Raw genomic sequence first — 23,399 nt, forward strand, 5'->3', positions numbered from 1 at the left:
GACGGTCAAGGACAACATCGTCGGTCGTTTTTACAGATTATGGAATTCAGTGCGCACATAAGACGCACCGGATTATAGGGCGCATGGCCGATTTTTGTGAAAATTTAAGGGTTTTAGGTGCGCCTTATGGTGCGGAAAATACGGTACTACAAATCTCATATTCGGTTGATGTGAAACTGGAATTAAGATTGACAAAGCAACAACATGGTGACTAATGGATTAATTTTATATTAACCATTTTCTATACTATGTGCAAGTAAGGAAAATATGTAATATATAAATAACCCAATTAACCCGAAATTTGTAAATACACAGGCAAGACATATGGTGGTTACCTGGTGGACCAACTTGTCCTGGTCCAACTGGACCTGGTCCCACTGGCCCTGGCCCAACGGGTCCTGGAACCACTTGTCCTGGTCCAACTGGTCCTGGAACCACTTGTGCCGTCATGGATCCGGGAACCACACCAATGTTGGGCGGCTGCATCATTTGGGGTGCCATTTGTGGGGCTCCGTTGACATGCATTCCAGGCTGATTGATCAAAAATATTTGTTAGTCAGAATTGGCACCAGCAATATTTTTATTTTACAAAAATGAATTATGACATATTCTTAGACATAACCTAATACTAAGCACTGCAGGTTGTCCCATATTTCTTGATTGGTGGGTATGATCACTTCTGCCGCCTTTTAAGATGAAATAATGCTAATGTATGTGGAAATGATTGTTGTACAAAAGCTTCAGATATCTGTTGCTGAAATAGATGATGATGACTGGTGTGCAGTTTGAAGCAGAAACGAGGTGTTAATCCATGAACCGTGTCATCAGGGGGGACCGATTTTTAGGGGGACCGTTTGGTCAGCAACAGCGGAAAAACAAGAACATGAGGGAAAAGTACGAGTTCATCTTTATGCCATATTTGTGAAGCACTTTGAGGCAACTCTGTTGTGATTTGGCGCTATATAAATGAAAATAAATTGAAACTGAATTGAAATTTCCCTTCAATGATACAGTATATAATCTAATAGCTGTGGGTAATGTTGCTGCTGTCGTTCTGGCTTTATTGCAGGTGATGGTCCTGAGATTTTTCCTACTGTGCAATTGTCAGTATATCTTCTTGGTTTGTGGGAGGACATCATGGAGTGGATGTTGGTTATCTTACAGCTCTTTAACCAATTTTTATTATAATTATTTTAATCATAATAAAGCCATGGGCAACACAGTGGCTTAGTGGTTAGCACTGTTGCAACACAGCAAGAAGGTCGTGGGATCGCATCCCACTTGTGGGCCTTTCTGTGTGGAGTTTGCATGTTCTCCCCATGTTTGTGTGGGTTTCCTCCGGGTGCTCCGGCTTCCTCCAACATCCAAAGACATGCAGGTTAACTGAATTAGAAACTTTAAATGGACCGTTAGTGTACTGTAGTGTTCAGAATAATAGTAGTGCTATGTTACTAAAAAGATTAATCCAGGTTTTGAGTATATTTCTTATTGTAACATGGAAAACAAGGTACCAGTAGATTCAGTAGATTCTCACAAATCCAACAAGACCAAGCATTCATGATATGCACACTCTTAGGGCTATGAAATTGGGCTATTAGTAAAAAAAAAAAAAAAGTAGAAAAGGGGGTGTTCACAATAATAGTAGCATCTGCTGTTGACACTACAAACTCAAAACTATTATGTTCAAACTGCTTTTTTAGCAATCCTGTGAATCACTAAACTAGTATTTAGTTGTATAACCATAGTTTTTCTTCACATCTGCGAGGCATTAATTTTGTTGGTTTGGAACCAAGATTTTGCTCGTTTACTACTGTGCTTGGGGTCACTGTCTTGTTGAAACACCCATTTCAAGGGCATGTCCTCTTCAGCATAAGGCAACATGACCTCTTCAAGTATTCTGACATATCCAAACTGATCCATGATACCTGGTATGCGATATATAGGCCCAACACCATAGTAGGAGAAACATGCCCATATCATGATGCTTGCACCACCATGCTTCACTGTCTTCACTGTGAACTGTGGCTTGAATTCAGAGTTTGGGGGGTCGTCTCACAAACTGTCTGCGGCCCTTAGACCCAAAAAGAACAATTTTACTCTCATCAGTCGACAAAATATTCCTGCATTTTATTTAGGCCAGCTGATGTGTTCTTTAGCAAATTGTAACCTCTTCTGTACATGTATTTTATTTTACGGAGGGACTTTGCGGGGGATTCTTGCAAATAAATTAGCTTCACACAGGTGTCTTCTAACTGTCACAACACTTACAGGTAACTACAGACCGTCTTTGATCATCCTGGAGCTGATCAATGGGTGAGCCTTTGCCATTCTGGTTATTCTTCTATCCATTTTGAAGGTTGTTTTCCATTTTCTTCCACGCGTCTCTGGTTTTTTTGCCCATCTTAAAGCAATGGAGATCATTGCAGATGAACAGCCTATAATTTTTTGCACCTGCGTACAAGTTTTCCCCTCTCCAATCAACTTTTACTCAAACTAAGCTGTTCTTCTGAACAATGTCTTGAACGTCCCATTTTCCTCAGGCTTTCAAAGAGAAAAGCATGTTCAACAGGTGCTGGCTTCATCCTTACATAGGGGACACCTGATTCACACATGTTTGTTCCACAAAATTGATGAACTCACTGACTGAATGCCACACTACTATTATTGTGAACACCCACTTTTCTACTTTTTTTTTTTTTACTAATAGCCCAATTTCATAGCCTTAAGAGTGTGCATATCATGAATGCTTGGTCTTATTGGATTTGTGAGAATCTACTGGTACCTTGTTTCCAATGTAACAATAAGAAATATACTCAAAACCTGGATTAATCTTTTTAGTCACATAGCACTACTATTCTGAACACTACTGTATGTCCAGGGGGCATGTGTTCATTTGTCTATATGTGGCCCTGCGACAGACTGGCGTCCTGTCTGGGTTGTACCCCACCTTATGCCCAATCACTGCTGGGATAGGCTCAAGCACCCCCCCCCCCCCCCCCCCCGTGAACTTTAACTGGAGTAAGCAGGTATAGAAAATGGATGGATTTAAATTTTTTTGTACTTACCACAGGCTGTGGCTGTGAAACTGGCACACTGGGCTGAGCCGGAGGGGGGTTGGCTGCCGGTGCTCCTGCTCCCTGGCCACTAGTAATCAGAGGCTGGACTGCAGCTTGACGGTGAAGCATTTTCTAGAAATGGGTTAATACAAAATTTCTTCTGGTTCAGGAGCACAGCTCAAAAATGTTTGTATCTGTCAGATTAAACGGCAAAGTCTGCCTTGACGGCATCAAATAAACTTTGTCAGAGAAACGTATCTCACCAAGGCTATCTCAGGGTCAACAATCCGCATGACCACTTGGGCCTGCAGCAGCGCATAGGCCAGCTGAGGGTTTTGCAACAGCATGTTCCTGGCCTCCTGGGGACTGTTTTGCACACACAGCTGAAAGCAGAAATCTAAATTTCAAACAGAATCCACACATGACTTCACACACCTGTGATTAAATCTACAATTATAACGTGAAAAGTTTACTATGAAAATGTTACAAAACACATTCATAATTCAAATACATGTCAATGACCAACCAAAAAGGCAGCATTCCCAGTATCGAACAGCAGATTCAGGATGAGTGCGAGCACTGTCCCCCCACACCGGTACAAGCTCTGGCACAACTTAACACTTTTTCGTGTATGAGGGGGGAAATATTCACATTGTGACGTTCAAACTACCAGCTGTGAAAAGATAATGCTACTCTGGCAGCACTGAGAAAGACAAACGGACCAGCACTCAGAATTACTGAAGACCATCTACATGAAGTCATCAGGCTTGAGGTGACCAGAAATGAGATCCAACAATCAACACATTTAGAGAAAAGAAAAAAAAAAAACAAAAAAACACTACCATCAGCAGCATTACATACATGGTACGGCAATTAACTTAAGGTGGGGAGGGGGGGAATTCAAATTACATGTATATGACATGCACAGTTTTATGCTGTATACATTCCTCATCTAGGTGCCATGTAATTGTCAAACCTTTACATACAATATTCAGTCAGATTTTGGTTCTAAACATTTGACAAAGTCGTATTTATTTTAATTAAAACTGCTGACTGGAGTCAGGAAATCAGATAAAATACCAAAATGTTGCATACTGGAAAAGTAAACTACCTTTTACCTAGTGTGAAAAGACAGTTTCATAAAAATAATAATTATAATAATAAAAACACCCAACATACTAAAAAATTTAAAAACCTCTTAATTAATAAAGACCTCATTCTGGTGATTTGTTGTAATAATATGGCACATCATAAAGGTCCATTACACTATACTCAGACAGAATCAAAAAGCTTGATAGAAATTAACAAATATTACATAAATAAATAAACCAACATAAACATGCCATTTCCCCATTGCAACATTATCTATAAATTAAACTATATAGTTCCAAAGTGTGGTGAGAGACATGCATACCTACTCGCGTATCCTTTTAATATTTTCTGCTTCTGTACAGTTCCACTTTACCCCCCTAAATATGAGGGGTAACATTAACATACCGTACATGACATACCCTGTAATCCAAACTGCCTTCGTGACAGATATTTGGACAAATGCTTTACTAATATTGCACACAGAAATTTGTAAAAGCTGAAAAACAATGCTGCAGATCACAGAAAGAAATGTTCCACTGTTTGAATTTCAATTCAATTTTTCAACTTATTTTCATTTATATAGCGCCAAATCACAACAGAGTTGCCTCAAGGTGCATCACACAAGTAAGGTCTAATAGTGCAGCAGATAACAGAATATTTGCAGAGGAATCCTTTTGGTACATATATTAGAAAAATAACATTAGCTATTTGAAATTTCAATAGGAGGCTAAGTAGGGGTCAACTGAAGAACTGCATGGGGTAAAAAAAACAAAGTTCCAATCATATTGAAAGCTATACCACATTATGTGTCTGATCAAAGATTCCAAAAAGGTATAGTTTGAACTATCTGACTGAATGTTATGGAGTTATGGGGTAAAAACAGCAAGCATGGCGACAAAGGTCACTTTCAGTTTGTACAGGGGTCAAAAGTTAAAGTTGCTCCAACTATGGTAAACCATGATGCAAATTATTGGTTGAATTAGGATTTTAAAAAAGGAATAGTTTGCACTATGTGTCGTGCTTAGTTATGTTATGGGGTAACATACGTCACATGTCACAGAATCCAATGGACGTCGACATTGTTTGACCTTTACTTTGGAGACCAAACATTCAACACAGAACTATTCCATTTGTTAATCCTATTAGTTTAACCAATAATTTGCACCACGTTTTACCAAAACTGGAGCAACTTTAAGTTATAGATAGTCCAAACTATACCTTTTTGGAATCACTGTCATAAGATACATAATGTGGTATCACTTTCAATATGATTGGAACATTTTTTTTATTTTGACCCTGTGCAATCCTATTTGGCCCCCTACTGAAAATTCAAATGGCTAAAGTTATTTTTCTACACTATGTACCAAAAGGTATACAGTCAAATTTTGGTGCTTGTAACCGGATTTGAATGATTCTTACAGTTATCTGCTATACTAACCTTACTAACCCCCAGAGCAACAGTGGTAAGGAAAAACACCCTCTGAGGAAGAAACCTCAAGCAGACCAGACTCAAAGGGGTGACACTCTGCTTGGGCCATGCGACAGACATAAATTATAGAACAATTCACAAAACGAATATCAGGGCTGTGAAATGAAAATAGTGAAATCCGAGGAAAATTCACACCACCTTGAACACAAGCTCGGAGTGATCAGGACGCTTCAACACAGAGCCCTACAGGTGCCCACAACTGCAGAGGGAAGGGCTAAAGAACAACAACTTGTCCAGAAAGCCCTCACAGTATGTGGGTACCCACGATGGTCCCTGGACAAAGTGCAGAAGTCCCAGAGAACAAAGAGACCAGATAGACAGAAGAAGGAGACAAGAAGAAGAAGACGGAGACAAGAAGAAGAGGAGTGTCTCTCCCTTATTTAGCAGGAGTAGGGGAAAAACTACAGATGATCTTCAGACAGCACCAAATCCCAGTTTACTTTAAACCGGTTAACACCTTAAGACAGAAATTAGTTCACCCTAACGACAGGATCCCTAGTTACAAACAGAGCAATGTAGTGTATTCAATCAGATGTCAGGAAAACTGTAACGAACACTACATAGGTGAGACTAAGCAACCTTTACACAAAAGGCTATACCAGCACTACAGAGAGGGTGCCAGTGGACCTCAGTCTGCAGTTCATCTCCACCTTAAAGACACTAACCACACGTTTGAGGACAAGGAAGTTAAAATATTAGCCAGAGAGAAGAAATGGTTTGAGAGAGGGGTCAAGGAGGCATTCTTTGTGAAACGTTTGAAACCCAGCCTTAACCGGGGAGGGGGTCTGAGATACGCTTTATCCCGTTTACAATGGGGTACTCAGGTCAAAGCAGTTTCAGTCTTTTGTTCATGGTAATGAGTCATTCACGTCATCAGCAGAGTCGTCAAGGGAGCCATCAGGAGAGGGTCCGTCCCATCATTAGGAGGGACAGCTGCCCTGTCATTAGGAGGGTGCTAACTAGAGCACAATAGGTGCTAATTAGAGCTATTGTTTAGTCACTGGCCTATAGCAGTCTGCCTCGTGGTAGGAGGGGTCTGGTTAGGTTTAAAACTCCAGCTGTTGTGACTTCTTGATTATTCTTCTCTACAAGAGTCAAGACAGAAGTCAGACCACCAGAGCAAGAATTTTAGCTGAGGAAGCTTCTGCGATTTGAAGCGAAACGTCCTTGCGTCAAGCAACCCAGTCCAGTCGAAGATTCAAGCTTCTCTACTATCCCACTTCTGCTATTGGATTGGGGGGAAATCGTTATTCAAAGACTGTGACAGTGTAGTGTGACGTGTGTGCTACCAACCAGAAACACATCTGGGACATGTTTAACCCTGTAAAACCCACATACAGAAAAACACACACACAAAAACATTTCAACCATTAAGATGTTGTTACAGGAGGCCTTTGAGAGTGAAAATTAGATTTTTTTAAATGTTTTTTTAAGTTTTTATGGAAACTTAATATTGCAACGTTGGGCTCTAAGGGGAGCAGAATCTCCTGTATTTGTGGTCACTGTCTGACCAACAATACAGAACTAAGAATTTATTTGCAGGGTTTTGCTTTTGTGCCAGAACAGTAAAACATGAAAATCTCATTCATGTTGTTGTGAACAGTCATTTATTGCAAGACAAGAACTTTGCTATTTATTCACAGTGATATTCCCAGAAGCAGTTCTTGTCCTCTGAAAAACAGAGGCAGACACCACACTTGAAACATTGGGTGTTCGTATACCCTTTACTGCAAAGTCTGCAGCGTCCTCTCTTCATCTTCATGGGGAAATGTCCAGTTTGGTCCTTGTGCACATCATGTGGGGGGTGTGCACATACTTTCTTTGAAGAAGGACCATTTGGACTAGGGTTAGGGTATTTCGCTGTGAATGAGTCCAACAAATCCAGGCCTCCCATGTATTTGTTGTTCAGTGCAGAGGGCCCCTAACTAAGTCCGGCATCAGGCTGCCGCACATCAGGGCCTTCATGGACGACCTGACTGTGACAACACCAAATGTCCCAGGGAGCAGGTGGATCTTGAGGGGTCTGGAGGAACTAACCACCTGAGCCCGCATGACCTTCAAGCCTGTAAAATCCAGATCCCTTGTGCTGAAGAAAGGAAAGGTTACCAACAAGTTTCACTTTACACTATATCATTGCTACTGAAGAAAGATAGAGACCCCTTGAACTGTAGCTCATATTGCCCAATATCTCTTTTGAACACTGATGCAAAAATCCTGGCAAAGGTTTTAGCAAGACGTCTCGAACACGTGGTCCCTATGATTGTCTCATCTGACCAGACAGGGTTTGTAAAAAAACGTCAATCTTTTTTTAATATCAGGCGACTGTTTAATGTTTTATATACCTCTGTTCCACACGGTCATAAGAATGATGAAGTTGTACTTTCGTTGGATGCTGATAAAGCATTTGATCGTGTGGAATGGAGATTTCTCTTTAAGACCTTAGAGTCTTTTAAATTTGGCCCTAAATATCTGTTGTGGGTAAAACTACTCTATTCATCTCCAATGGCAGCAGTACGTACTAATAATAATATATCTGGCTATTTCAAATTACAACGTGGTACAAGACAGGGATGTCCACTCTCTCCATTGTTATTTGCAATCGCAATAGAACCACTGGCAGTAGCGCTACGCAGTAATTTACTTATTAAGGGCATAAACCGGTTTGGTATGGAACATAAGGTTTCTTTATATGCAGATGATACCCTTTTATACATTTCAGACCCCCTCTCTAGTATTCCTGAACTACTTGCTTTGCTTCAAGAATTTGGGCGAGTATCTGGTTATAAGGTTAATCTCCAGAAGAGTGAGCTCATGCCTGTGTCTTCTTTAAATGCAAAGCTTGAGGGCAATGTCCCATATAACACAAAAATGTCCCAAAATTAACACAAAAAAATTTAAATATCTTGGCATTTGGGTAACACGAGACTATAAGGAGCTTTATCAGGCTAATTATTTACCTCTACTGGTAAATCTTAAGCATGATATCACTAGGTGGCAAACTCTATCTCTCTCTCTGGGGAAGGATTAAGTCAATCAGAATGACAATATTACCTAAATTTTTGTATTTGTTTCAGAACTTGCCAATATTTTTGACAAAATCATTTTTTTTCAAGTCAAACAATCAGTTGTCCACATTTATTTGGAATAAACGGCACCCTCAAATTGGCAAAAGGATCTTACAGATGCCCCGTAGCCTTGGTGGTATGTCATTGCCCAATTTTATGTTTTATTATTGGGCAGCGAATATCAGAGCCTTATTACTCTGGTTGGAAACAGATAATCCCCCTAGTTGGGTGGCTCTGGAAAAAGCCTCGATCACATCTAGCTCCGCATCTGCTTTACTCTGCTCTCAGCTACCATTTACAAATCCACTCTCAACCTATACTTGTAATCCTGTTGTTACCCACACACTGAAATTTTGGAATCAGTTCAGGAGGTCATGTCACTTTACAGAACTATTGTTTTTTGCCCCAGTGTCAAACAATCATATGTTTGCCCCTTCTTTGACTGATGCAACTTTTAATACCTGGGCTCTTAAAGGTGTGTATTCACTTTATGATCTCTATGTAGATAATATCTTTGCCTCTTATGACCAGCTGGTACAGAAATTTGGTCTCCACTCTTCACATTTTTTAAATATCTCCAAGTCAGACATTTTGTGAGGTCAAACTCTGTTAGTTTCCCTGTGTGCCCTTCTAAGAATTTGGTGGACTCGATTCTGGAGTACAAAACTTTTCCAAAACGGACACTCAGCCGGATTTACAAACTGCTGAGCTATCACTATGAGATGAGCTTGGACTCCCTTAAACATAAATGGGAGCTGGACTTGGGTGAAACCATATCAGATTCAATGTGGGGAATCATTATCAAGAACATTTATTCATCTTCAATATGTCTGAGACATTCTGTTCTTCAGTTTAAAGTCGTCCATCGTCTGCATTGGTCTAAGGACAAATTGTCAAAGTTTAAACCTGACCTGGACCCGGCATGCAACCGCTGCAAACAGTCACCGACCTCACTGGTTCACACATTTTGGACCTGTCCAAAACTACATGGTTATTGGCAATCTGTTTTCAAGACACTTTCTGCAGTCTGTGGTAGGACTGTCCATCCATCTCCACTGACCTCTCTGTTTGGTGTTGTTCCTCTGGAGGCCCTATTCAGTAAAAAACAGAAGGCTATGATTGCGTTTTGTTCTTTGTTGGCCAGGAGACTCATTCTCTGCCAATGGAAGAATCTACATCCACCTTCATATGGTCAATGGATGAGAGAAGTTATGTATCATATTCATTTGGAGAAGATCAGATATACTGTAAAAGGATCTGTCAAGGTCTATCTTGATACATGGCAGCCATTTCTATCTTATTTTGAGAGCTTACCTGCAGATGTTTTAGTTTAGATACTATCAGGGTCTGTGATGCATACTAACATGCAGTACTTAAGATTGTGTTTGTGTGTCCTTAGATGCCTGTACAGTTTAGTTATTATTATAGTTGATCCGGTTTAGAAGGGGTGGGGTGGGAGGGTTATTTTAAGTTTGTGTTCATTGTTTGCTTTTTGCGTAAAAATGGAAAAAACTAATAAAAATACTTTGATCAAAAAAAAAAAGTTTCACTTTACACTTGGAGGCACCCAGATTCCATCCATCACCAACAAGCCAGTGAAGAGCCTGGAGAAGGTTTTTGACTGCAGCCTGAGAGATACAGCAGCCATCCAGTTGACCAACCAGGAGTTAGAAGGTTGGTTAACCACCGTGGACAAGTCAGGTCTCCCGGGCAAGTTCAAGGCCTGGGTGTACCAGCATGGTATCCTCCCAAGAATTCTCTGGCCCCTTTTAGCGTACGAGGTACCGATCTCCACAGTCAAAGGCTTTGAGAAGAGGGTCAGCAGGTTCCTGCGGAAGTGGCTGGATCTACCGCAAAGTCTGAGCAGCATCGCCCTGTATGGGAAAAACAACATGCTGAAGCTCCCCATCTGGAGCCTGAATGAGGAATTCAAGGTGAGCCGCACTAGGGAGTCATGTGACCCATAAATCTCTCAAGCTGGGATTGAAGTCAGGACCGGGCGGAAATGGAGGGCAGCAGAGGCAGTAGATGTTACAGAATCACGGCTGCGGCACAGAGCTCTGGTGGGGACAGTGGTGCGGGGAAGAGCAGGCGTGGGCTGCAGTATAACACCTCACTACGACAAGGCAAAGGGGAAAGATAAGAGAGCACTGCTCCTGGAGGAAGTGCGAGCGGCAGTTGAAGACGAGAGAGCAGGCAGGATGGTGGGAATGTGGCAGCAGGGAGCCTGGACGTGATGGGAGCAGGCAGTGGAGCGCAAAGTCACTTGGACCGAGTTGTGGAGAGCCGAGCCCCAGCGCATAAAATTTCTGATCCAGGCTGTCTATGACGTACTGCCAAGCCCGTCCAACCTGTTCTTGTGGGGGAAGGTGGAGTCGCCAGCGTGTGCTCTGTGCCAGAAGAAAGGGACCCTGGAGCACATCTTGAGCTGCTGTCTGAGAGGCCTGAGCGAGGGGCGCTACCGCTGGCAGCATGACCAGGTCTTGAAGGCCATAGCAAACACCATCTGCATGGGGATTATGCAGTGTAAGCGTCTTCGCCAAGTGAAGAAGACCATTTCCTTCGTCAGAGCTGGGGAAGAACCAACAGCTGCCGCCAGGAACTCTTCTGCTGGCCTTCTAGCAACGGCACAAGACTGGGAACTGAAAGTGGACCTAGGGAAGCAATTAAGGTTCCCAGAGAATGTAGCCAAAACATCTCTAAGGCCAGATGTGGTGCTGACCTCAGTGAGCTCCAAGCAGGTGGTGCTCCTAGAACTTACGATCCCCTGGGAAGATCGTATCGAGGAGGCCAATGAGCGGAAGAGGGCCAAGTACCAGGATCTGCTGGAGGAGTGTTGTTGCAACGGATGGCAAGCAAGATGTGAGCCCATTGAGGTGGGATGCAAAAGGTTCGCAGGCCAGTCCCTCTGCAGGGTCTACAACATCCTGGGCATCACGGGGGCCAACAAGCGTAGAGCCATTAAGGAAGCCACAGAGTCGGCAGAGGTTGCCTCGCGATGGCTGTGGATCAGGCGAGGAGATCCGTGGGTAGGGTAGCGCTTCCTGGACACAAGCTGGGGGATTGATCACCCCTGGTTGGGTCGCCGGAGGAGAGTGTATGATGTTTGAAAGACCCGAAACACTCTGTGATCCCGGGTAACATCACTGATGATGTGTCCAGGATGCATCACTAGTTGATGTATGTTACAAGTAGGTACCCACAATGTAAGGCTGTTCAACATCAACGTAGGTTTTGGTGTCTTTGTCCCAGCGTTGACTCTTCTGCACAGGTTCTGGTCCAGCGAAGGATGACACAAGTGTGACGGCTCTGTTGTCATGCCATTTGGCAGCAAAGATGTTGTGTTTCCCCTCCACTCTGTAGTCAAAGCTTCCTCTACCCTTCTTCTTCAAGATCTCTTCATCTTCAAGGTTGCAGTTGGGAAGGCGAACCTGCCTGGCTGTTCCCACATAATGGATTCCTTGCTCAAGGAGCTTCACTACCAGTGGAACAGAGGTGAAGTAGTTGTCTATGTAGACCTTGTAGTTCTGACCCTTTAGAAGTGTGGAGGCAAGCTTCATCACAACATCACCTGACAATCCAAGTTCAAATCTGACTCGTACTCCAGTGTTCACGCTCCTTTGCTAAACACCAAAGTCAAGCATCATGCAGGAGATTCCAGCTCTCACCCACACTTTGAACCCCCATGGGTGTGGCGTGCCTCGCATATACAGTACTGCTTGATGCTGCTGAACTTCCCCTTGAAAGGAATCATCATCTCATCCACAGAATTGTGCTCTTCGGGTACCACCTGCAGATTCTAGATAAACTGTATAAAAAGAGGGGATGGTGGGGAAATTGATTTCAGTGTGAAGTGCTTACACATTGCACTAAAGTAACCCATTCACACATTTAACTGGTTACACAACACTGTACAGCTGAATGATCATAAACTCTGATTGTCATACTAATAGATGTGCAGGTCGCTTCCAAGTTACAACACCACCTTACATTCCTGAGCATCATCACCTGTTACAGAACAATGGAAACATGCCCCAAAGCATCCCCCACTACAGCTTTGACTATGAATTGATCTGAACATTGTAATCATGAACCAAGACAAGGGGTAGATGTGGACTAACAGAATTACTTTGTTAGAAAGTCTTGCTTTATGTGAAAAGGGGAAAATATTGAGTGTTGAAGGTGGTTAAAAACCATAAGTAAATGAAAAAATATATGTATGGCAATATATCATTGCACACTAGTTTCTAATACAATAATATGTAATCTAATATAAGGCTAGAGTGTGTAAATCATGTGTAGTTTAAATTTATATTGAAGTTCCTCTCAAAACTATTTTTTTTGACTACCACAATCACCCAGCGTTGTAATATTGTAACAACTATAAAACAAGCTCTAAATAAAAGACACATTTTCAACAATGACTACATATGGACATGTTCTAGACACTGTAACAAACACACAAAAAGTATTTAAAGCCTTTTACTTACTTTAAAGAGATGAATCCAATCCAATGAATTGAGAGGATGATGGCGTCTCAAAAATCTGGAGGTTGTGTGACTTCTGAACCCCAGGGCAGGCCTTATATACAAATGTATGACCAAATACCATTCTAAAGCTGAACAATAGGACCAAATGAGTATGTTAATGTGGTTTAACCCCCCCAAAAAAACAAAAATAAAAAAATAAAGTTTTTTGGGGATAACAAAAATTGTTGTAATTCTGCAACAGTGGGTCTTACAGGGTTAAAGGACTTTGACCACCCTTCTTTGGGCAGGTTACAGAAATTTGTTGCAGTATCTATAGATTTTAAGCACAGCATGCATGTCCGAGAACTGCTCACTTAACACTTTGCACCCCAAGGCACACCACGTGAGTGACTTTTTGAGTATTTATTGCGCAAGCACCAAACAATGCAACAACAGTCTATTAAACACTCAAAAGTGTGCTTGCAGAAGACAAGGCTGTTTGTTAAATGGTATCTAGAAAATACAACATTGTTAATTCTACTCTTAATTTTAGATTTTTTCCTCTCCATAAAGTACAGCTAAAAATACAATTAAAGTACCAAATTGATGAGCTGTACCAGAGTAATAGTTTCTTATCTGTATCTCTTTTTTCCCGCCTTGGTGTCACTAAAGCAAATCTGATATGGATCTGCCTGTTGATTTGGCACGTGTTACACCAGATGCCCTTAATGACATAACTCCACTCTGCATGGAGAACAGACACAGATGGTCTTGAACCAAGAACTTTCTGCTCTGGAATAAAAAAAACAAACACCTGGACCGATAAAATCTTAATGATACCCATCAACAGTTGTCATATAAGATATACCTTACTGAATTTTCATGCACTGAAGCTCTAAAATAAGAACACTACCATACAATGATACAGAAAGATGATCAACTCCTGATTCCATCTTTACAGCCCTCAAAATGTTACTGATGCCACCACCGTTATTTCTACTGTTTCATAAAATTGGGGCATGTGTTTGAGAAAATGCGAATCAGACAGAGGCTTTCTGCCTTTGTCTGTTAGTAGCAGATCTGATTACCAAGAACAGATTTTACAGAAATACTTAGAAAGGTAGATGATGGCAATTCCATTAGACTGTCACATCGATTACAGTTTTCAATGGTCCTGCTGTGACCCAGCCACCTCAAAGAATTAAAGCTTGACCATTATTTCTTCATCCTATTGAGAATAAGAAGTCTCTGTGACAACTAGATCACAGAGATTGAAACTGGTAACTGACATGACTGTCTCATTTGAACTCCAGCATCTGTGCATTCACCCTATTCAAAAATGCCTTTATATTATATTAATACAGTAATAATTTTACAATAGCAGGCAAAATCGCATGGGAAACATAACCAGTCGTGTAATAATTATTCCGACAGTGGTTGAACTTAAACTGCGCAATTTCACCCACTATTGTAATAGTTATTAAAAAATGTGATTATCTGACTATAAAGCCACGGAGACGTGTACTCATACTCGTATTTACTCATATTTATTATAACAGTGGCTGAATTAACTGTGCATTTGTGCCCACTATTGTAATAGTTATAACAGTGACAGTTATTACAACTGCAGTTACAACATACCAAAGAAAGGTGAAGACTGATGCGGTGCTATTGTGTGAGGTGGCAATGTGCACGCTCATCATTCTGATCTGATGGAAGATGCAATCACTTCTGAATGTGACCAACCAAGAAGAGTTAAACTTTTATACCTTCATCTGTTTCATGAGTTCGAACATCTGTTCTGGTGGCAGACTGGCCACAGCTCTGCTGATGGACTCTGGAGCCTCCTCCGGTGAGACACTATCTCCATATGGAGACTCAATAATGGGTGCACCAGTTCCCAAGTCTGTGGAAGACAAAAACAGCACGCAACTGTACTTATAACACTTCATTTTGTTTTAAGAAAGACACTGTACAGGACGTTAGCACTTACTCTTCAGCTCTTCCTTGTTTTTCTCGCTCGCTGCATTGTCAACACGGAGAGCCCGACCGCTGAACTCTCTCCCATTCAGGTTCCTCATGGCACTGAGGGCCGTCTCCTGGTCGTGGTATTCACAGAAGCCATATCCCTTTGGCTTTCCCGTTTCCCTGTCATACACTAACCTGGAAGTCCCAAGACAAGCATGACAGAGTCCACATTTCAGCAGGAAAACATCCTTTAGTGTCAAAATATTGTGGACTTCCAAGTTATGAAAAAGTGACATGTATTTATTTGTACATTTCCAAAATCAACAAAGTTATTAAGAGCCAAAAACACAGTCAAGATCTTTTTTCCCCTATACATGTTGATTTGGGGGGAAGACAATTAAGGTAGTGTGTCTGTGCTGCACCAATCACCATGAAAGCCAGAGAACTTTGGGGTGCGTTGCCCTGCTGCATCAGTAATTTCAATGGGTATTTTAAGGATTTCTGAGTCTGGTTATTGCACTCCCTGTGACCATATTGGTAACTATTATGGGGAAGTAAACAAAAAAATTGCCTATATTTAACAATATCTACAAATTTAAAAAAAAAATGCCACAATTACAGTCTTGAGTTTGAAATTTTATAGACTCGGTACATTGCAATATAAACTCATGAATTCAATGCTCCAGGAAAATAAATTTGATTAGACAGAAACATCAACAGAAGACGTATATTTCATGATGTAAAAGTGCCAATCAAGATGTTGCTTTGTCTACAGTGCCAAAAGTTAACACAAGTTAACACATTTCTGGACAATGATTGACGATGTCATCCATTCCATGTCTGGAGACATGGCAAGAATAGGAAAACAAAAGCTGTGTCACAACTCAGGGGCCACGTCCTTTGAAGGCTGTGTCCAACAAATATCTGGCATTCAGAGAGTGCACAAGGCTGAATCTATGTTCTGAAATGAAATAAGACCGGCTAGCCGACGGAGAATTTTGCAACTGCATCATTAGCTTATCCTGGCCCTATCCACATGACCTAGCAACCTTGACAGCTGCGTGACAAGTTAGTGCAGTGGGTGTAAAGTGTAGTTTATTTAAAATTGTACATATGGAACCTGAAAGACTTGTGATTGTTTGGACTGTGAAGGATGTATGCGATGCACCAGAGTCAACAAATGCAGCCATCGAAGGATGAAGTCCCGGAATTAGGACACAGTTGTTGTTTTGTCTGCAGTGCTAAAACAGTGACTGATGATGTCATCCATTCCATATCTGGAGACATGGCAGGGTCAGAAAACAACAACCGTACCTGATTGTTAGGGTAAAGTCAAATGTGTGGACAGTAGTGTAGTTTTGGAAACAGCAGAGATAAACTATCTGCCACCAGTAAACAAAATGGTGAATGTGGTTTGAAAAGGAGAAAAAAATTCAAAATTGTTCTTTGTACTGCTGCTAATGATCTTTACTCCCCTCTGATTACACTACTTCTCAGCTTTAGTTAATGGTAGTGGCTTATCCAGTGATAATACACAATTCTATTAGTGTGTAACACTTTTGACTGATTAATCTAGGTCACGTGGTTATGAGGGTACATACATTTATTTTTGCTTTCTATTTGTACACAGAAAGGAAATTACCTTTTGAAATGACAATCTAATGGATATTTTCTGATTCCAAAATATTTGGAATTATCTATGGGTATGATTGTCATATGTCCATTTAAAGTAGAAAAAAGAGAAAATAATAGGGATTTGAACCTGAGTCTTTTGGCTCAAAAGTCCCACGCCCAACCACTTAACTACCATCTCACTCTGCAATGGGACAAAGTTTGAAGTTTGTACATGGCATATAAACTCTACCCCTAACGCTGCTACGTACAGATAGAATTTTCTATTATTAATACGGCTATGTACGGCTAGCCACTTTCTTGGCGAAGAAAAAAAAAACGACATGACTTAACTCTGCCAGTTCAAACCCAAACTGGAAAGTTTGTTGTGTAGGTAGTTCTTCCCCGCACAATTTCCCCCACAAAACCCCACATCTAAACAAATGTATGCTTCTAGGCAATGGATTTATTTATTAGAACTAATTTATTTTCCACACAAAATAGCACAGCATCCTAAATACTTGCACATATTAGTTATCCAAAGTTCTTAGAACTACGTATGTGTGTCCATTAACTGGCACACATGTAAGAATTCTCCTCACTCACTAATGAGGAGCCGTGCAAAATATTACCCATATGCTCCTTACTGCAATCTATCCGAGCAATCGTAAAGTCGATCATATCTTCCCCGTGTACTTAAACTTTCCAATCTGGTCTTGAACCTGGATCCAACTCAACCTGGTAAAATTTGGATTGTGGATGTAGCAGACATTTTGTAGTTCAACATGCCATCTCATTAAAACACCAATATTTCTTGGGTGGGTAAGACCAAATTTAGGGTGTTTGGGGCATTTCCAGGCCAAATAACATTGGGGGAAACCCTGATTGCATTTAGCTGTGGGGCACAAAGCTACAAACATAATGATCGTGAACTACCTTATCACAAACTTTGTGGTTGTTCACTCACCTGAAGCTGACAACTCCTCCGACCTCGGAAAAGATGTCTTTCAGCTGTTCTTCCGTGGCTTCATATGGAATGTTTCCCACTAAAATTTAAACAGACGCGAACTTTATGATTAAAAATGTTGAATTCTGTGTTGGTCACGTACTGCCTCCTTGCTGAGCTAGCAAGAGAGGACGCTAAACGGCTACGTAAAAACATTTCAACTATTTAATTAAAATATGGTACTAAACCGCAAGGTAAATTAAAAATATACATGGTAAAAGAAAAACTCAATATACATACCAAACACTGAGCGCAAAGAACGATCGAGCGCTGGATCCCGATTAGCAGCGGCAACAACCACTGCAGCTGCATTCGCCGCATTCGCCATTTTGGGGACTGAAAACAACAGAACACAAGGAAATAGAATGACGTCATGTCCGCTATGAGAAACAGGCCCTATTCCCTTTCACTGCTCATGCGACCTTCACAAAACCTTTGTCACTAGCTACCTAAATGTCCTTGATAGAACAATCAGTCAATATTAATTATTGGTCAACACTGTAAATTAAAAAGCCATAAGCACTACAAGTACAAAAGGGAGTTTTGTGGATCAAATTTATCCAGCATCAATGTTTGACAAGCAGCTTTGACCTTGGGTGGTCACAGTACTTTGGAAATTAAATAAGATTTAGACTCTACCCCAGTACATGAGTCCTCCTCCACAGGAGTCACAACAGACGGGCAATACAAATGCATTTCGATTTTGATCATCAGAGGGCATTGCAGCAATGGTGGGACAAAAGCTTCAACAAAAGCTACAAGCATTTAAGCTGTTATTTAAAATCCTATTTTACTTGGTGATGAAGTCTTTCTTTTTTTGTCAGATGAAATTATTTTCTCCTACAGGGTCACTATGACTGTGCAACAGTGAAGCCGCGATAATCATGAAGCACTTGTCGCAATCAATGGCCACTGTTCATACTAACAAATTTGTGGCTCCGTCGCCTCATCAAAAATGATAACTGACAAACAAGCTAATTTCAAGCTACATGTGACTTCAAAGACACCTGCTTCTAATTCCACCAAGAATATAACATCAAGACCAGGCATGTCCAGTAGGTGACAGACAGGTATTTGGTGTTCTTTGTGTTTATCTGGTGCATCAAACTTTAATCAGTTTATCCTCATGATATGCCCTTTTCATTTGGAGACATACAAGGTGATAAAATTCAGTGTTTTTGAGTTATCATGTTAATAAGATAGAGAGGACAGACTCGACTGTCACCAGATAATAAGCATTTATACTCATTTATTTGTATCTTTAGAATTTGTATCTGTGTCTGTTAAAATTGGAGCGCCTTGTATAGCAGCACCCTGACACTGGGGTGAATGTGAGGCATTATTGTAAAGCACTTTGAGCGTCTGATACAGACGGAAAGTGCTATATAAATGCAGTCCATTTTACCATTGATTAATAAGCGGTATGTGCCTATACACTAAATTATTTGGAATTGTCAATCCAGCTGTGAGATGTTTTAAGTAAACCAGTTATCTTTCCTTTTGCAATGAGGTTATGTATTTCCTTTGCTTTCAGTAAACTAGCTGCAGGTTTACAGTGAAATTTAGTGTGGAGATGGTCCTTCGGCTAAGGAAGAGTTGTGTAATTTTTTGGTGTTTATTCCAGTTAACATCAAAATGTTTATTTCATTTCATTCTTCGGCATTCTTGCCATTAAAACATCAGAAAGCTCAAGTGGAAATAAAGTTACATGGCGGTAAATAGCCCTCCCTTAACAAACGCCAACCTGCAGCCACTCCCCCAAAAAGTATAAGGTTTTTTAATGAGAAATTGATGAATTTGAAAAAAAAAAAAAAGTTTTATCTTGCAATGTTCAAAAAAGTGAATTTTCATGGTAAAATCAAACCCCAAACACACAAAAACTGACCTCCGTTAATAAGCGTTAATAAAACAAAATAAAATTCGTACGTCGGGTAATATAATTAATTTATTTCTGGTGTCTTAGGGATTAGTTATTTTAATACCGTATAGTTACTTAAAAAGTCAATAAACTAAAAAAAATAATAATAAATTATGGTTCCACTGGGGCTCGAACCCAGGACCTTCTGCGTGTAAAGCAGACGTGATAACCACTACACTATGGAACCTTAAAATACTTTATGCATCGTCTACTTTATATGAATTTGTTACACAATTCCTACAGCTACTCACATCGTATTTATATCATTTTGACTTCTCAGTTTTTACGAAACACAACGTTAGCAGTCCCGCGTCGCTTTAACCGGTAAGTTACTTCGTTTGAATCTTAGCTAACAGCGTTAGCAACGACTCGCGTTCCCTTTGAGTTACGAGGCGATTTTGTAGCTCGCGTTTCGCAGCTCGCGTTTCGCTCGTGGGCAGGTTAGACCAGCTGACCACATCGATGCCTATTTCCTGTTAGAAGATAGGAATGCTGTTTATTGTCAAAAAACGACTTTGTCTTTGCTGCTCAGTTAAACTTTTAACACCAATCAAGTGCGTGCGTGTGAAGTCTGCCCTCTGCGCCTGTGTCATAGGGTGTAGTCGGCTATTTACCATGCAGCTAGTTTACTGTAAATATTGCATGTAACCTACCAGTGTCAAAAACTGAGCTCTCTAACGTGAAATTTGACTTTTTAATTCACTTTATAAATTTATCCTATCCAGGAAAAGTGGTCTGCTATCTGTCACGTGACAAAAATTATCCCAACATAGCCAAATAAGAATGAAGTGAATGACACTGGTAGATGATATAAAAACACTGCTAGATTGGGTTGGGGTTTTTTGTCCCTAGTGGTATTTAACTGGGCCTAGTGACCCCAAACTAATTTGAGCCTGGGGAACTTTGTTTTAGGCAATACTGAGTAATGAAAAACATCATAAAACCTCTTTAACAAGGAATGAAAAACAAAAGAGGCATTGATATTGATAAGGTACCGTACGCAAACTGTGAATTGCTGTTAGTACGGCACGATTGTTATTTAAACTACCCAACATCACAGTTCATGCACAACCATAACCCCAACGTTAACCCCAACAATACGTTTTGTGCTTGAAATTCCCCTATTGTACAACATCAACGCCATGATATCCCTTGTTATCTCATGATAGCAATTTGTTATTACATGCCGTATGAGGTGGTGAAATCCAGGCCCATATCAGTAGCCACTTTGAAAAGAAAAAGCCACAATAAGAGCAATTGTCCATCCCTGCAATCATCTGTACTCTGACAAAGTTTTTTTGTTTTGTTTTTCTACTACCAGACGTACATGGGTGATTCTTTAACTACAGGCACTATTGGCCTTGTAAATGTAATTTCCACCACACCATTGCCTTACAATATAAAGCGCCTTGGGGCAACTGTTTGTTGTGATTTGGCGCTATATACATGTGCTCTGATGTCACTGTTTATCTCCATAGAAACTACCCAAACAATCTTTCATACAAACTGTTTAAAGGGACAGTACAGTGTTGTGGTGGAAATTACGGCAATACTGTGGGACAACTACATTTTGTTTAAAAAAAATCACAAAAGTTGTATGACACTGAATACCCCAATTATGTTTTGATTATTTTACTGATATTTTATTCAGAGATATTTTAAAACATTAGAAAAAATGTTTCTTTACCATTCATTTTTATCATTGAAGATCAAAAGTCTGGGTGTGGGACAAGCACAAAACGACAATATTATCATATAATGATGCTGAAAAAAGCTGAAAAAGGCATCATAGACTACTAGAACAAATTTCTTAACACACTTTCATTGTAAAGATAACTATAAAAGTGTGAAATTTCCCCTTTTTTCTGTTTTTCATACAATATGATCAAAGGACATAATAAGTGCCCGTAGTCTCAGAATCACCCACATACAGGGTGACACACCCTAAAAAATAGAACCCATAGAAATTGAAATAAACCAAACAAATCTCTTGAAATTTGCTGGACTTAAACTTCATGTGTCCGATCATTCCCCAAAGGTTCAGTTACCTTGGTCGCTTTGTATAACAGTCATGTTCTTTCAAAATTATGCTCCAAATGGTATTATTTGTTGGCAAAATAGGCCTCCAGGCAAAATGTCTTTTCCTTGGTTGACCAAGACATGTTGGGAAAGACATTTACAATAGTCTTCCCCAGGAATGATTGTACACAGACTGAAGTTTAAGTCTGTGTAGGATTTATTACAATTTTTGTGGGTTCAGGTTTTTTTTTTTTTTTTTGGTGGGGGGGGGGGGTGTGTATTCTGTATTATGTCCACCAAATGATGAGCAGAGGTTATGAAATGGCCAAAATGTCACAGCTGATGTTCCCTCACCATGCAAGTCTCCTCATTCGAGACTCCCTACGTAACTGTTCATTTGACACAAAGTAATTCCAGTGGTACCAAAGGATCTGCTGAAATGATCTAGTCCCAAAGACATCAAATTGTTGGCTTAGGTCACTGGCTGTTGTCTAAGTCTCACAACCATACAGTCAGATTGGAATTACCAGGAACCTAAAGACTTGAACCTTTGTTCTCCTGCAAATATATCAGCATCACCAAACACCACTGTCTAGCGACCTCACGACATCATGAGTTCTTCCCAGGTATCTAACAATCTCAAACACTGAAGTATGAATGTCACAACTCAGACAAATGAATGCCTACATAAATTCAACACTTTAGTCTCATACAGATACAGTTCTAAAGGCTGAGTCCAGGAAATCATTGTAAGTCTGCATCTTAGTCTTGATCCAGGACAATTGCAAACCCAGAGACTCACATTCCTCACTCAGCTTCTACAAAAATCACACCATTGTCTATGAAGTTAAGTTCAGCAAACATGTCTTTACTAACAAAGGTACCTCAGCTATACAACCTTTCCCAAAACTTAGTCCATGCAAGCACTGAACAGTAGAGGAGCCACAACACACACAAAAAAAAATTGAACAATTCTGTCCCCACTATGTACAGCAATAACAGTACCTGTGTATAGCCGGTGTGATGTCCAGCATCTTCTTATAGTGCAGCAGACAACTGAAACAATCCTTCAAATGGTGATACAAGCACCAAATCCAGCAGAAATATTCCTTAGACATAACTCTTTTGAAAAAAAAGGAATGGCCACTTGAATTTACAGTAGGCGGCCAGGTATGGGTCAATTGAAGAATTACAGAGGGGCCAAAATATAAAAATGCTTCAGTAATATTGAAAACTATACCACATTATTTGTCTGATCATAAAGATTCCAAAAATGTATAGTTTGTACTATCTATGACTGAATGTTGTGAGTTATGGGGTAAAACAGCAAGAATGGTGACAAAGGTCAATTTCAGTTTGTGCAGGGGTATTGGAAACTCACTCATCCTCAACCACATACTTCAATTAAGGGTCATGGGGGCTGGAGCCTATCCCAGCAGTCATAGGGTATGAGGCGAGGTACACCCTGGACTGGATGCCAGTCTGTCACATGTTTTTGATGCAAGTTCCCCCCAGAGCACCCACGCACACGTGGGGAAAACATGTAAACTTCACACAGAAAGGCCACGGGTGGGAATCGATCCCATGACCTTCTTGCTGTGAGGCAACAGTGCTAACCACCAAGCACCATGCTGCCCCATACTGAAAACTATACCACATTATTTTCCTGATCATAAAGATTCCAAAAAGGTATAGTTTGGACTATC

General features: G+C 40.6%; 1 protein-coding gene and 1 non-coding gene across 4 annotated transcripts in view; both read right to left on the reverse strand.

Moving 5' to 3' along the window:
- Positions 1 to 18,121, reverse strand: part of cstf2 (cleavage stimulation factor, 3' pre-RNA, subunit 2) — a 34,670-nt gene extending 16,549 nt beyond the window's left edge. For 2 of the 3 annotated variants that reach the window (XM_034181733.1, XM_034181735.1), the window contains exons 1-7: positions 17,997 to 18,121; positions 17,718 to 17,796; positions 15,165 to 15,334; positions 14,941 to 15,077; positions 3,320 to 3,439; positions 3,066 to 3,188; positions 336 to 531 (exon numbers count right to left, since the gene is read on the reverse strand). In XM_034181733.1, the coding sequence (XP_034037624.1) occupies positions 336 to 531; positions 3,066 to 3,188; positions 3,320 to 3,439; positions 14,941 to 15,077; positions 15,165 to 15,334; positions 17,718 to 17,796; positions 17,997 to 18,084 (913 nt within the window). In that variant the 5' untranslated portion in view covers positions 18,085 to 18,121. The remainder of the gene's footprint in view (positions 1 to 335; positions 532 to 3,065; positions 3,189 to 3,319; positions 3,440 to 14,940; positions 15,078 to 15,164; positions 15,335 to 17,717; positions 17,797 to 17,996) is intronic. The other variant, XM_034181734.1, reaches the window with a different exon arrangement.
- Positions 18,122 to 19,788: 1,667 nt separating this feature from the next.
- trnav-uac lies at positions 19,789 to 19,861 on the reverse strand. The gene has a single exon. It is a non-coding gene; the product is annotated as a tRNA-Val (tRNA).
- Positions 19,862 to 23,399: the final 3,538 nt, after the last annotated feature.

Source organism: Thalassophryne amazonica, chromosome 11 (assembly GCF_902500255.1).
Source record: "Thalassophryne amazonica chromosome 11, fThaAma1.1, whole genome shotgun sequence".
In the NCBI taxonomy this organism is placed as follows: domain Eukaryota; kingdom Metazoa; phylum Chordata; class Actinopteri; order Batrachoidiformes; family Batrachoididae; genus Thalassophryne; species Thalassophryne amazonica.